Source organism: Nelumbo nucifera, chromosome 4 (assembly GCF_055504915.1).
Source record: "Nelumbo nucifera cultivar China Antique chromosome 4, China Antique-T2T, whole genome shotgun sequence".
Taxonomy (NCBI): domain Eukaryota; kingdom Viridiplantae; phylum Streptophyta; class Magnoliopsida; order Proteales; family Nelumbonaceae; genus Nelumbo; species Nelumbo nucifera.
In genome coordinates this window covers 4,502,891-4,515,953 of record NC_142652.1, presented here as the reverse complement: position 1 = coordinate 4,515,953, position 13,063 = coordinate 4,502,891, and the positions used below count along the sequence as shown (strand labels likewise).

Here is a 13,063-nt window from a genome sequence, read left to right as displayed (position 1 = left end):
TGTCTTCAATTTTTTTCTCAACTTAATCCGAAATAAATTCATGAAGCAAATCATAATAAAGAATTCAAGGCACAAATATAAAATTAAAATATTTATAAAAAAGGCATCAAATGATTTAATTTACATAGAAATTATTGGTTTACGTTCAAGAAAATATTCTTCCACAACGACTAGGACCGACTGTAAAAAGATGAGATGATAGAGAGTCATTTAGTTTGATTGAATTTTTGTTATAAATAATCTAAATCGGACACATTTTAATATTCCACGTGTGAGAAGTTATGGTAGCCCTAGACAGCATCCATCGATGATACGAGACTAGCAGAACCTTGCTTTCATCAGTATATATATATATATATATATATATATATATATATATATATATATTTCATCAGTACATTGTTGGGTAATAATTTTGGTTAACAGTTCGGGTGTGTATTAGGAAATTGCACAACCTTGCTTTCAATAATTTACCCTGTTCGTCAATTTTAGTCAAAATAAAAAAAAAAACAGCTTAAAAAAATATAAACAAATAATAATAATTATTCCCAGTGAGTGTATATATTCATCTAGAATTTACGTGCACGTTTCTTAGACTTAATTTGATAATTTCTTTCATCACAGATGTTCCAGACTTCCAGTGCCGTGCATCATCACATCGCTAATGAATGGACAAAGAAAAGAAAAAAGAAATGTTTCAATGATCACGTTCACGTATATATTAATCATGGGGATTAATTAGTCCTAAGCCTCAATCGATTGGGGAATTGGGATGAGTTAAGTTCATGAACGTTATGAATTAATATGCAGCCCAATTGATGGGTCCATCTAGAACATCGCGATTGCTAATAACCCACTTCAAAGAGAAAAAAAAGAAAATCAATGTCATCTATAACATTAATAGTTGTTTTCTATCATTCTTTTTCTATTTTAATAATGACCAAACCAAGCCTCTACATATTTGACATTTTCCCCCCGATTTATGATTCATCGTCGTCCTAATTGCCTTATTTAATTGATCGACCCTTCCAGATTGTGGAAGACCTTTTCTACGTAGACTTGGGTTCTTCTTACTTATGACCGCCACGTGAGAAAATGGGATTATTTTTTTACCAGTGAAAGCTACAATTGACCATATCCTTTCATTCTCCAAATTTTCAAAGCTCATAAAAGCTAGGAGCTATGCTTAATCACCTTCCTTTCGTCACCACCGTCGTCATAATAATAGGGCTGATAGTGGTTCATGATGACTCTAATAGTGGCATAAATTTATGGTACATATCCGTTGCTTATTTAAGTCCACGAGGACTAACAAATTTTCAAGAAGATTGGACCCAACTAGTAAACAGGGCAAATGGTTCACACAGATAAGCATTAATTTTATATTTTGTATCTTGTAAAGGGATGCATCTTTGTATATCATATAAAGCCGATTCAGTGAATCACATCCAGGGGCATGGGCATCTGTATTGGCCTATAATGCTTGAATACAACTGCAAAAGCTGAATAGTTAGATTGCTTGTAATGGGGTGGGATGGTGGACATGCAAACAGACAACGCTTATTTGGAAGTACAATACAAATCTGAATTCGGCACTTCAAGCATATATAATATAACTAAGGGAAGAAAACGGATTACCCCTTGTGTGTAGAGTGTAGACCTCTCCCCATAACAGTGGAATTTACATTAACATCTTCAAGATCAATGCATGCGATGAGACTTGAGAGAGAAGGAGAACATTCTCCCATTCGTTAGGCTGGCGATTTGACAGAATCCACATAATGCGGTGGTTCTCATGAAGCTAGATTTTGATTATTGGAAAGGGAAGGAGTTTTGATTAAAAAAAAGGAGCTAATTAAATAACAAGAGAATGATCATACTTTGGGAATGAAACCTAATATAAGCTCAAAATCCTACGAGAGGGATCGTACAAAAAGGGATTCTAGTACGGAAAAGCATAACAGAATCAGAACATTCATGTAATCTGAATCATTTTCTATTTGGGCTTGGGAGAAGGCTCCTCCTTAATAGGTGTTTTTGTGGGCTGATCATTTGCTTGTGGTGGTGCAGTGAGCTCCTCCCAGGCTTCAATCCATGTGACCATGGCATCCCCAAGCTTTTGGAAGTAAGGGTCCACAGGACCAAGTTTCTCCTTCACCTGCTTTGCGAGTTCAAGGTAGCATTTCTGCACAGTTGTACATTCTCTTGGGAGGACAACAGACTGAAAGAATGGAATGATTTCTTCTTGCCAGTAGATGCCCTTATATTCCTTCTTCAAGTTTACAAACGGGTTGCTTGCCTTGCTGTGCCAAATGTATGGTAGCCCCGTCTTCACTCCAAGACTCAAATGGTCACAGATCACCTGAGAACCAGAATGCAGTCAAGTTATATTATTAATTTTTTTGAATAGTTTGTAAAAGAAAAACCAATTGGACTGAATAGCTGAGCTTTTGGCAAAGAAGATTTTCTGGCGGTACCAACCAAAGTTTCAGGCCCTAAAACCAAGTTAAGGAAAGTTGGTTTAACAACCTAAGCTATAACGTTGTAAACCAGAAAATAACTATGTATGAATTATGAAGCCCAAATATCAAGGGAAAGAATCCAGAATGCTTGATAGTTTTAAAGTGCTCATCAATTTTGATGGTTCTACCAATTGGCAATGACCATTCAATCATGACTATCACTAGTGAATGGAGAAGAGAAACTAGGATTGAAAGCTTAGTTTTACCTTTTTTTTTATTTTTGATGAACATAAGAAATAACATTTACTGTCATCAAGACAACCAGAGAAATGGTCCATTAGCATAGAAATGGCAGATCAATCAAATCTATACACCTTTAAAAGTGGTAAAAGATTTACAAGGAATTCATCCCTTGAGCGTATGAAGAAAAGATGAATGAAAAATAAAGAACTTAGCAACCGAACATACCTTGGAGCACCAACCAGCCCACATGTCATCATATCTGCCAATGGGTTGGCCATCACCCATGAGCCCAAAGTACATAGCAGGGCCTATCAGCTCCTTGTTAAACGCTAAATTCATTCCACACATTGGAAACAAGGTGCCTTTGGGTACTGTCATAACAGCATCCACGTACCTGTTCAAGCTAAAAGCAATTACTACAAATAAAGAATATCATTAAAGCTTTACAAAAATTATGAGTTCTGAAGTTCCTGCAGTTGGGCAGTGACATACTAACTCTTTGACACAGGTCATTGATAAAAGCTCAAATGATAATAATCCCCATTATCCATTAAATGTTGTTTCACCCCACAGCCAAATGTTGCAGATAATAGTGTATTTTCTGCTTGCATCAATTCCAAAGCTAGTTACTGATCATTAAAACACATGCCACTTCAATCTACCAGACTAATGAGGTTATTTTATAAAATGCAAATGCTTTCTACAAAACATTGTTTTATGGCATTTGAACCTAGAAAATTGCCAAACTAGGGGAGGGGAGCATCAACTAAATTGAGTCATCAGTGGAAAACTCTCCTCAACAAAGCCTTGTCCCAACCATATAGGATCAACAATACAAACCTGGAATTCCACTCTATGAAGGGCCATACTATCAGTCAAATTGTGAGTCCTCAATTTTTTTCTTACATTCAATCCATGTAGAACCATCATCTTTGCATCAGACCAAAAGTCATTACCAGAATACCAAGAGAAAATAAATATGTGCCCTCGATGTGTTGAAAAATTAAGTGAAATTGTTTCATTCCTAGTAGTTCCTAATACGTGTGTGTGTGTGTGTGTGTGTGCATGCGCTACTTTGTAACTATATATGTCAAGATGGGAAGAAATCTCAAGTAAATACAAATACAGTAATCAATAATTGATAATAATGGTAATGCACAAGGAGCTTACTAATCAGAACATCAGATAAATCCAGACAAAGAGACCCATTAATTACAAACAAAACCAAGGAGAAATGACCTCCAAATCAAAGATAAGTTCCTATATTCTATGGGCAATGAAAGAAAGGAGAGATGGGAGTTTGTTCATGAAATTAGAACAAAACGGTGCAAATGCCAACCTGGTATTGCGTTCCAGAGGCTTGACGAGTTGAGTAGGGGCATCATAGTCGGGGATGTTGAGCCACAGCCCATGAGATATGGCAGTAGGTACACCTTCTCTGAAGCTAAATGGGTAACCTCGTACGAAATCGGCACCTTCTCTGAAGGGGTCATACAATGTGTTGAAGAAGAATGGTGTTGCAGGCATCAATAGGTTCTTTATATGTTGCTCCAAAGCATTGATCTCCTTACCAGTGGGGTCCTTGGCAACCTTTTATTTCTCATCAATTATTATTTAAGACAAAGAAGGATAAAGCAAGTTAGCAGACAGGAGCAAGAGCATGAGATGAGGAATGAGGAAAATAAGAGTCATTCCACTTCAAATTGCTTATTTTTTAACTCAACTTGCACCACAACAATGCAAATTTCCAGCCAGTCCACACCAACTTGCACCACAACAAAAGTAGCTATCTCATAGTCACATAAGCAAATTAACTACCAGCAGTGGTGGTCCAGCCCGCAATCCAATTAACTTTTAAACTTACTTCGTTCTTTATGATGCTTGTATTAAAAAAAAAATGGTGGATGTAGTCCATCTCGAGAGGCAACCCACTGTCACTGATTGGCCTTTACCAAACCCCTCTTCTTTCCCTGGCCACGTAATATGTTTGTCATTTCACTTCAAACCTCTGACTACTTCTCTATACTCAAATTTGATGATTTTGGCCATCGTTAATCACTGTTGGGGTCGACCGAGCACTGAGATCATGTAACCCCAAGATAGGGCTTATCTCAGGTAACCCTGTTTGAGCAACATTTAGATCTCCCACAACACAATATCTCTAAAACCTGAGCAAATCTTCAATAGCCATTTTCAGACAATAAGAAACTCGAGCAAAACTCCACAATCTTGGAAAATCTCTAGCAATATCTTCTTATATTTGAAACAGAAACTTGAAAAAAAAATATAAAACTAAACAAATATATAAGGAGTATTGTTCAAAGTACCGATACACAGAGGTGTATTGATACTTTGAACCATGAGTCCATTCCTTTCTCTATTTTATATTTTATCCTATTTTGAAGTGATCAAGCCTTTTATCCTATTTTCAAGTTATCTTTGCACAAGTTCTAGTTGGTGATTTAACAAAAGAAAATTTGTGCCTCTTCCCTTTTTTTATTTTAGGTCTTTTCACATATGGTATTGTCACTTTTTTGTGTCCCTGTGACTCTAAAGAGGGTCAAATAATGAATAGGGAGGAGAATAGGTACAAAAAATCGGGATAATAATATGCTTAAGCCTAGCTTAGCATAGTGTTTACCACAAACTGAAACACCTCATCCATTGGTACTCAATGCAAGGCTAAGTATTTCATTTTTGAATTGGCACCATAAATGGGCTGAACTACGTCCAAGTCAGCATAAACTTGAGTTGGGTCATTGTAAATATACCAGTAAGTGTGCACATGCTTTGCACATGACAATTTTTGATGATGATGATGATAGTAAATACTATGTTTCCAAAGTTTTCTACTATTTTCTTTTTGTATTTTTGTGTCTGTAAAAATTATTCTTATTTGTCACATTATTTTGTTTAATATGATGAATATACGATTTTAGAGATGTGCTCAAATGTTTTCTACAATTTTTTGTATTTTTATACTTTTATGTGTTTTCATCTTTTTTAATTGTTATTATTATTTAATTATGAGATTTAGGGTTGACACGTTTGACCCAAAAGGTTGAATTGTCGACTCGCCACCAAACAGGAAAATAATTCCATTTTTGGGTTGTTTTAAATTTGAATATATTTCTATCTTCAATAAAAATAATTATTCTTTGTCACACTTAATTTTCTTTAATATGGTTAATTAATATAGAATTCAATGAAAGAAGTTAATACCCTAAGTATAAGACTTAATAAAAGGGAATTGAATGAGGAAAAATGTAGTAGTTCAAAGGCAAAGCTTGGCCAAAACATGTCTACTTCTAAGGGTGAACTGGATACAGAGATAACCTTTAGCATTTTTTGTATAAAGTGGCTGCTCTAAATCTCGAACCCAGGTTCTCAAACTTGTCAAGCTAAGATTTTATGATTATACCAAGCAATAGTCTTCTTTAGAGTCAAAGGGGTATAAAAAAAGACCTAAAATGACAATATGACATGCTAAATTTGCTCCTACACATGCATTTAAAAGACCTAAAATACAGAATGCGCAGAGAACAAGATTCATTTTAATCAACCATGCTTGGTTTTTGAATGACCAATGATCACTCGAAATACAAGGGGGCAGGACTACATGTTTTCTTTGTTTCATGATTCATCACCAACCATTGGCTTTGCAAAGAATAATTCAAAATATCATAAATGGTTTGATCACTTCAAAATTCACCTTAAAATAGGATAAAATACAAAAAAGAGAAAGGTAAGGGATTACATGTTTTCTTTGTTTCATCACCAACCACTGCCCATGCAAAGAATAACTCCAAAATTCATAAAAAGTTGAATCACTTCAAAAATCACCTTAAAATAGGATAAAATACAAAATAGAGAAAGATAAGGATTTACAAGGATTATGAGAGGGATATCTCATGCTGTAAAGATATTGCCAAAGATCTAAGTGTTGTCCCAACATGGTTGCCAAATATAGGCCTGAGTTAAGAGTTATACCATCTCATGGTTAGGTTAGGTCAATTCCAACAATGATCAATGATGGACTACATCTTCTTCTTCTTATTCTCTTCTTTTTTTTTTTTTGGAAATTTATGGTTTTGAACCCCACTCCCCCATAAATTTTTATTGGTTTTTTGAATGTATTGTCTCAAACCCACACCTATGCTATAGTACCCCTTATATTGTAATAGGTTCCCCCACCTGTCGTTGTTCCCAACCAAAGTCATAAAAATTTATGTGTAGAGGAATCAATAAAAGCTCTTTTTTTAGTTGTGTAAGAGTCTACATCCATTGTTTACCTTGATGAGAAAGAGTTCCTTTATTTTTCCCCATGGAAATGCAAAAGCTGGGATTCCTTGCATTTAGGAGTTGGGATCTCCTCTCAAGACATGTTCATAGGTAGGGATCGAGCTTAGCTTTTGTCATAACTTGAAGGGCCTGGCCTGAAGTCCAAGCCGGAAATAGTGTAAAGTGGAACCCAAAGTCTGGCCTATGAATAGGTCTACTCCCAACAAAAACTGTCCCACTACGGTTCCAACCAATATTTTCAGACTGTCACTCAATGATTCCGAGTCTGATTTTCCTAAAACCTAGGGTTTTGTCAAAAATCCATTGACTTGATAAAAAATCGTCCAACCCGGGTGGTTGAACAATCGACCCGTTCAACCCATCCATCAAGTCACAAGTTGCATACTAAATGTACATAGAAACTTTTAGAGGTCATAACTTTGAGCTCAGTTGTTCGATTGAGGTCATAACTTTTCAAGATCTGTGTCCTAAAGAGCCGAAGTCACCTTACCCCATTATTTTTGTCAAAAAACCCTTTTTATTTGGCCTTAAATCCCAACTTTTAACATTCTTTATAAATAAAAATTAAAAATAAGAATATAAATATAAATTAAACATAAAATAATGCATATATATAATATATATATATATTACACTTAAGAGTATAATCATGAATTATTTATTGATAAAATACATTCTTATATATACATAATATAGACACATCTTATATATATACTAAAAGCAAAACCTTGTACGGACGAGCTCCCTGAGGCCACGAAATGGAATCTTTCACCTCCCCAGAGCTCGCACGTGTGAACTAAGCCCGTTGGGCAAATACATATGTTGATGTATCACGATCTGACCCATTTAACTAAAGGGTTGACCCGGAGGCAAAAACGATTCAGGCTCCGGGTCAATTTGTAATACATATATTCCAATATGATATCTTATATATATACTAAAAACAAAACCTTGTACAGACGAGCTCCCTGAGGCCGCGAAATGGAATTTTTCGCCTTCCCAGCGCTCGCTAAATGGAATCTTCGCGTGCAAGGTTCTCTAAGTTCGCACGTGTAGACTAAGCCCGTTGGACAGATACTTTTGTTGATGTATCACGGTCTGACCCATTTAACTAAAGGATTGAGTCGGAGGCAAAAACGATTCAGGCTCAGGGTCAATTTGTAATACATATATTCCAATATGATATATGTCTCCGCACATCTCACCACGAGAATAGAACCCACCATAAGACTGGGATCTACCGTGCATGAGATGTTCGGACACAAATCATGTTCGAACATGTTGGACAATTATCTGTTGGCAGGACGGATCCGGATTCATCCGTGCAAGACCCGTTCGAATACCTTTTATAGCTTACATTAGAATATCTCCCATTAAATAAAACACAGAAATACGGAGACAATGCAAGACCTGTAACCGGTCTTGCACCGACTGAAGCCGATCTCTGGCTGGACTCTCATTGAGTTTGAGACACATGTCGCAGAATTAATAAAAGTATAGGAAAGAGTGCATGGTATTCGGACTTTTAGGACCAGCCTTTGACGTGGATTCATCTTATTGATCGATCGAAGGAAACGCTCTACACACTCAAGGGACACTGAGCTGAACAGGAAATAACAATCGGTGCGTGACAGGTGTACGGGACTAGAATAAAATTCACATAATACCATTCTCATATATGGAACCTGTCTAGCATTGATTGTTTAACGAAGAAAGTGTAGGCTAAAAAGTGTAGGAGATCCAGATCCAAGACGGGCTGATTGGCAAAAGTTCTTCCGGTATCATACCCCTGCAGCAACATAGAATTACCCCCGTCCCTTTTTCTGTTTTCCAAACCAGCCGACACCCGACACAGATTAGAGAATCGAGACTTGAGTTGAGCACATGTTCAATTCCTGCCCTCCCTGAACTCTGAGCTGGGAGCCCAGAATCCGGATTCCGGACTCCTCTCTGCGGTCTAGAGACTAGACTCCCTCACTGCCTCACTCATAAAAGAGAGGAATGATGGTATACGAACAGGGTATCAACTGGACCGGAACGGAAACCGAATTTCCGGTTTGGGTAAGAATTGGAGGGACGAAACCATAATCATCAATCAATAAAAACTGAAAAGAACAAGGAAAAGTGAAATATAAAAGAACTTACAAAGCAATCGTCGTCGATGGTGAAAACGTATTTCTTCTTGGAAACAAGGAAACCAAAGCAGCGGCAAGCGGAGTCCTTGAAGGATATACAACTGGCCTTGGGGCCCAGGATCCGATTGATGTCGTTGCGGTTGTACAATTCGTAGTCAAAGCCGTCGGGCACTCGGATGGTTTTGGTCGGATCTCCGTCTTGGACGATGATCAGGTGGTAGGGCTGGAAAAATGGCCTCCACATCTCCAAGAAATCCAGGTTTCTGATGGTCGGGATCACGATGTCCAGCTCATCCTTGAGAGGAGGAGAGATTGGGGTCGGAGGGTGGGCCATTTTTCTTTCCGGAAATGGGGATTGAGAAGGCGCAGTATCACAACAAGACCAACAACAATAAGGATAAGCTTCTTAAGCTGGGTTTGAGAAATGAGAAGAGAGGTACTGCCGGTTTCTTTCCTTTTATAATGGAGGGGGAGAGAGAGAGAGAGCGCGTTTTCCGTTTTTCGGAAACGAGGAAAGAGTGAGGGAGAGAAAATCGGTGAGCGAGGAGGAGAGGCTGGAGAGCTGCAAGAAAGGAGGGAAACCGGCTGGCTCTCACATGTCATGGGCCGCTTTGCTATGCTTTTGGCTTTTATTTTAAATAAATAATTAAGCACGTATCCTTTTCTCTAACTTAAAAGAGATTCCGCGTTTATTCCGTAAATGGCCTTTTCTTTTCCAGATTTTATAATAACTGCTGAAGGAAGATGCAACACAGAGGGTAAATCAATGTACACGTGGCGGACATGCCATGCCAGGCCCACGAGGTAAGTAAGTAATAAGAAAGAAACAATTGAGTGAAATTCGACGTGTAAGATTTGAATTGGGTAAGGACAGTAGTAATAGTAAGGAGGCCCAACCCACCCAAACGTAGCGGGGGCTATAATTCAAATATTCAATGGCAAAGCATGTATAGAATGTGATTTCTCGTACAATGATAAGCTGCCGACAAGTTGAGGGGGAAAACATTTAACAGTAAATTTCTTGTTTTTTTAACGGAAATTGGAATATGTAGAGACTCATAGAGTCATAGCACTTGTTTTATAACCATGTATTGTATGATGCGGAATTAGCATTTTCATCAGCATGTCATGTGACATACTGTGTTTAACAAGCATCAAAGAAAAGAAAATAAAATCACATCAGATTACACAATAAATGTGTTTTTTTATTACAAATTAAAGAGAGGTTAGGGGGTGGGAACAGAATAGGATGCATGTGAAGTCCAGGCCCACTTTCTATCAGAAAAAGAAAAGAAAGGAAAAGAAGAGGTCAAGGTCAAGGTCCACTAACCTTATCACAGAAATTAAAGCCTGCAATTATACAAATTAATTTGATGCCATAGCTTCACATTCATTCAGAGGGTTGCCAAGTGACCAATTCAGCTGCTAGATCATCAGGGGGAAATGCTAATAATCTCAATTTTTTCTCACTAAATAATGCGATTGTTTGAATGCCACGCCCATATCATTACTCATTTAACAAGCATCAAAGAAATAATTTCATTGTGCTAGGCCAAAAACGAAAAAAAGGGGAGGGGGCAAAAATTAAAGAAATGAATTATACCCATTACAGTGTATGGGATAAACATCCCTATGTCAGACAAATTAAAGTAGGAAAAAATGAGTGAGAGAGAGAAAGAGAGAATGCTTATTCTTGAGTTTATAAAATCAATTGGAAACCAATAAATTAAAATCCATATGTTTTATTTAATTGGTTTAAATGCATGGGAAATTAAACTATTATCATTTTTACCACCTCACCCATGTCCTAGCTAGATGTCAAAGAATTGATGGTAGAAAAGAGAGAGAGAGAGAGGTAAAAAAAAAAAAAAAGCATGTGAGATGTAGAAATAATGAAAGCGATACATATATGTCCCAATGTATACAAAATTCCCCTTTTCGCCACTTCACGATACTTCGTTGGTGAAAACGATAATAACAACTGAATAAATGAGTTGCAGATGTCACCTTAATTATATATATTAAATAAATGAAGATACGAGTAAGATATGATATCTAAAGTCAAGTAAAAGAAATGGTTTAATTTCATTGCTTGCAGATGTATGTCAACTTAATTATAAATATAAGGCTGCACATGCAATCATACATGCACTGCACGTTGGCATTTCATCGGAAAAGTCGAATACATCCAATGCAGAAATCTGATTCTCACTATATAGTTATGAACATTCAAAATGACCAAAAATCACATTCTATACACATATATCTGCTCGTAAATTGGTATCAATTTCAAGCTAATACCTATTCCAAATGTATTTTAAACCTACAAATTCTAACACTCGGAATCGATCATTCTCCCTAAATTCATTAACAGATAATAAGTAAGTAGGGGAGTATCAAGCCAAGGATGAGGACTAACCGACTAAGGAGGGGGTCCCAATGTCCCATGAATTGAAGTCAATGTTGTAACTTGTAACGTACCCTTCAGTGTATTGGGGATGAGGCAAAGGTATTAGGGATTCATTCGTGTAGTCAGGATCCAAAACTTACGGTTGTATTTGTAAGTGATGTAAATCAATAACCAATGTAAAATTTATATTGATTCATTCAGTTTTATAGGTCTTTGGAAGGAGCGTGTAATATGATTGACGTAAAGTTTTACCCCGGTTTAAATTTATTGGCATTTAGATAAAATTGAGTTTCATGTTGTAAAACCTCATCATACATAAAGTTTTACGTCGATAAGCCTTACACATTTTTACACCAATTTTCAAAATGTAATGATCACCTATATATACAATTCACTGTAAACCAGATCCAAACAAACCTACGAGTCAAACGTATATAATAAAGTAGCAGGAGTAGTAGTTAAAATTCATGAAGATCCAAAACTGTGCAAGTGACCACTCCATCCGATGCCAATCCAAACTTTTTTAGTTGTTTAAATGCATTAATTAATAATAAATATCCCATTTTTAAGAAGTTTCTGCAGACTGGTCAGTGAGCCGGCCTGACCCCCTGAAACTTGAATGCCGGAACCTGCAGCTCTCAACTTCTCTCATTTGCAATTATATATTCCATTAATTGGAATTTACTCTTTTTATCAGGCAGTCTTATGCTTCCACTATGGTTCATTGACTGACTCCACAGTCCATACCACAGAAGGGAACCAACCACAGAGACAAACAGGAACTGTCAATACAGGGAGAGAGATTTGAAGCGTAACCCACGCCATGATCCATAGTGACGTACGTAGCTCAACTTCAGCTAGCAAACAGCTACGATAGGAGAGATTAGGAGGAAATTTCCCAAAACTACCAATCCCAATTCAAACTGGACTGACGATCTCATTATCTGCATACCATCCGCTACATATATGTATAATAAATGATCAGATCCCACTTCAATCTCAACCCATTAATTAAAACTGCCATATATAGCTTCTGAGCCAAGTTAAGTCTGATCTAATAAATGCGTCCTAGCAGTACTGCTGCTGAACATACTAGACTAAAATACCAAAATCATTTATCACATTAACATTGCCAATAAAGACTGTAAGTTTAACCCAGAGACCAGAGTGTGCTCTTAGACTCCCAGTCTCCCGGTGCGTGTTACCCTGGATTAATCACTGGTGTTAAACCTTTTCCATCTGTTGCGTTCGACAATCACCCAAGTCCTCCCCAATAGAGCAGCCAAGATCTTTTTTACTCGCAACTGTTTTGGGGCGTAAACTGTTTGATTGATTGATAATTTTGATCATTCGATTATGGGATTGACCAATCCTTGAAGCTACAGTCTGAAAAGTGAATACCATGACATTGATATCTATGATGGTGGAAGTTCACTAAAAACATGATGACGAGTTGCCCTCTGATAAAGAGACAAATCACTGTTTAGGTGAAATAAGGCTCAGGTTACTGA

The 13,063-nt window shown here is 37.0% G+C and overlaps 1 protein-coding gene across 1 annotated transcript; it reads right to left on the bottom strand.

The window, feature by feature from the left end:
- Positions 1-1,790: 1,790 nt before the first annotated feature.
- Positions 1,791-9,750, bottom strand: LOC104591763 (UDP-arabinopyranose mutase 1-like). Its single transcript, XM_010250770.3, has 4 exons — positions 9,153-9,750; positions 4,045-4,295; positions 2,931-3,099; positions 1,791-2,362 (listed from the first exon to the last, which is right to left on the bottom strand). Exons 1-4 carry the CDS (start codon positions 9,474-9,476, stop codon positions 1,997-1,999), a joined length of 1,110 nt encoding a protein of 369 aa, XP_010249072.1. The 5' UTR covers positions 9,477-9,750; the 3' UTR covers positions 1,791-1,996.
- Positions 9,751-13,063: the final 3,313 nt, after the last annotated feature.